The sequence below is a fragment of the Myotis davidii genome, unplaced genomic scaffold (genome assembly GCF_000327345.1).
Source record: "Myotis davidii unplaced genomic scaffold, ASM32734v1 scaffold167, whole genome shotgun sequence".
Lineage (NCBI taxonomy): Eukaryota > Metazoa > Chordata > Mammalia > Chiroptera > Vespertilionidae > Myotis > Myotis davidii.
The window spans coordinates 2,652,025-2,653,266 of NW_006300048.1; the positions used below are offsets into that span (position 1 = coordinate 2,652,025).

The 1,242-nt window shown below is 51.4% G+C and overlaps 1 protein-coding gene across 1 annotated transcript in view; it reads left to right on the plus strand.

The window, feature by feature from the left end:
• KLC4 (kinesin light chain 4) overlaps window positions 1-1,242 on the plus strand; it is a 14,792-nt gene that overhangs the window by 974 nt on the left and 12,576 nt on the right. Inside the window, exon 2 of the mRNA XM_006776360.2 lies at window positions 601-886. Within this exon, the coding sequence (XP_006776423.1) occupies window positions 626-886 (261 nt within the window). The 5' untranslated portion in view covers window positions 601-625. The remainder of the gene's footprint in view (window positions 1-600; window positions 887-1,242) is intronic.

Sequence of the window (1,242 nt, forward strand, 5' to 3'; positions counted from 1 at the left end):
GAGTGAGGGCACCAGGTCTGCAGATGCCGCAGCCTGCAGCCCTGGAGCCTGCTGGGGCCCTCGCATCTGGGTCCTGCGATGAAGGGTCTGTTTTCTTCCTTTCCCTGATTTAACTTTGAAACGCACCCTTCCCTTTCCCCAAAACCTTGGCACTATTTCCTGCAAAGTCTCCTGTCTGCTTTAACCCTGTTCCCTTTGCAACTCTCCCCAGACGCCCTGTGCTCCTTTAGTGCTGTCTTTCATCTCCTGCTGCCTTTTCCTAACCCAAACTCTCTCTCCAGTTCCTTTTCTGTTTTGGTCCTAAGTTCTAAATTCCTCTGCTAGTTGTCAGGACCTTTGTTTTCTTCTCTCTCTCTCTCTCTCTCTCTCTCTCTCTCGGTTTAAGTCATTTCCTCTCCCTCTTTCTTTCCCACAACCTTAAGCTTTCCGTTTTTAGTGTCGTAGGTTCCCTCCCCACTGGTCACTGTCTCTCTCCAATTAAAACACACGGTTGCCCATACCCTCTCTCCTCTCTTCACTTGGATCCTCACCACCCTCGAGCCAAGGTGCTCAGCCTCCCTTTCTTATTTCCACCTCACTGGAGCTCTGTTCTTTTCCCAGCCCAGGCAGGGTCCTCCAGGCCAGGATGTCGGGCCTGGTGTTGGGGCAGCGAGATGAACCTGCAGGGCACCGGCTCAGCCAGGAGGAGATCCTGGGAAGCACTCGGCTGGTGAGCCAAGGGCTGGAGGCCCTACACAGTGAACACCAGGCGGTACTGCAAAGCCTGTCCCATACCATTGAGTGTCTGCAGCAGGGAGGCCATGAAGAAGGACTGGTGATGCATGAGAAGGCCCGGCAGCTGCGCCGTTCCATGGAAAACATCGAGCTGGGGCTGAGTGAGGCCCAGGTGAGAGGGAAGACATGGTGCCAAGTGGCCCATGGAGGAGCAGTTATCTGGTTGGAGGTTTGGGATCACTTGGATCTCCTTGTCCTAGATTCTTGCATTCATTCATTCATTCATTCATTCAGTAAATATGTATTAAGCTCCTACTATGTGCCAGGCACCACTATTCTGTGCACTAGAGACACATCATGAACACACACTCAAAAAACCTTGCCATCTTAGAGCTTGCTTTCTAGCTGGGGGAGGCAGACAATCTACACTAATAAAAGAGAAAAATGGTAACTGGCCTACTATGCTACCCTTTTCATTGGCTAATCAGGGGGATATGCAAATTAACTGCCAACTAAGATTGGCAGTTC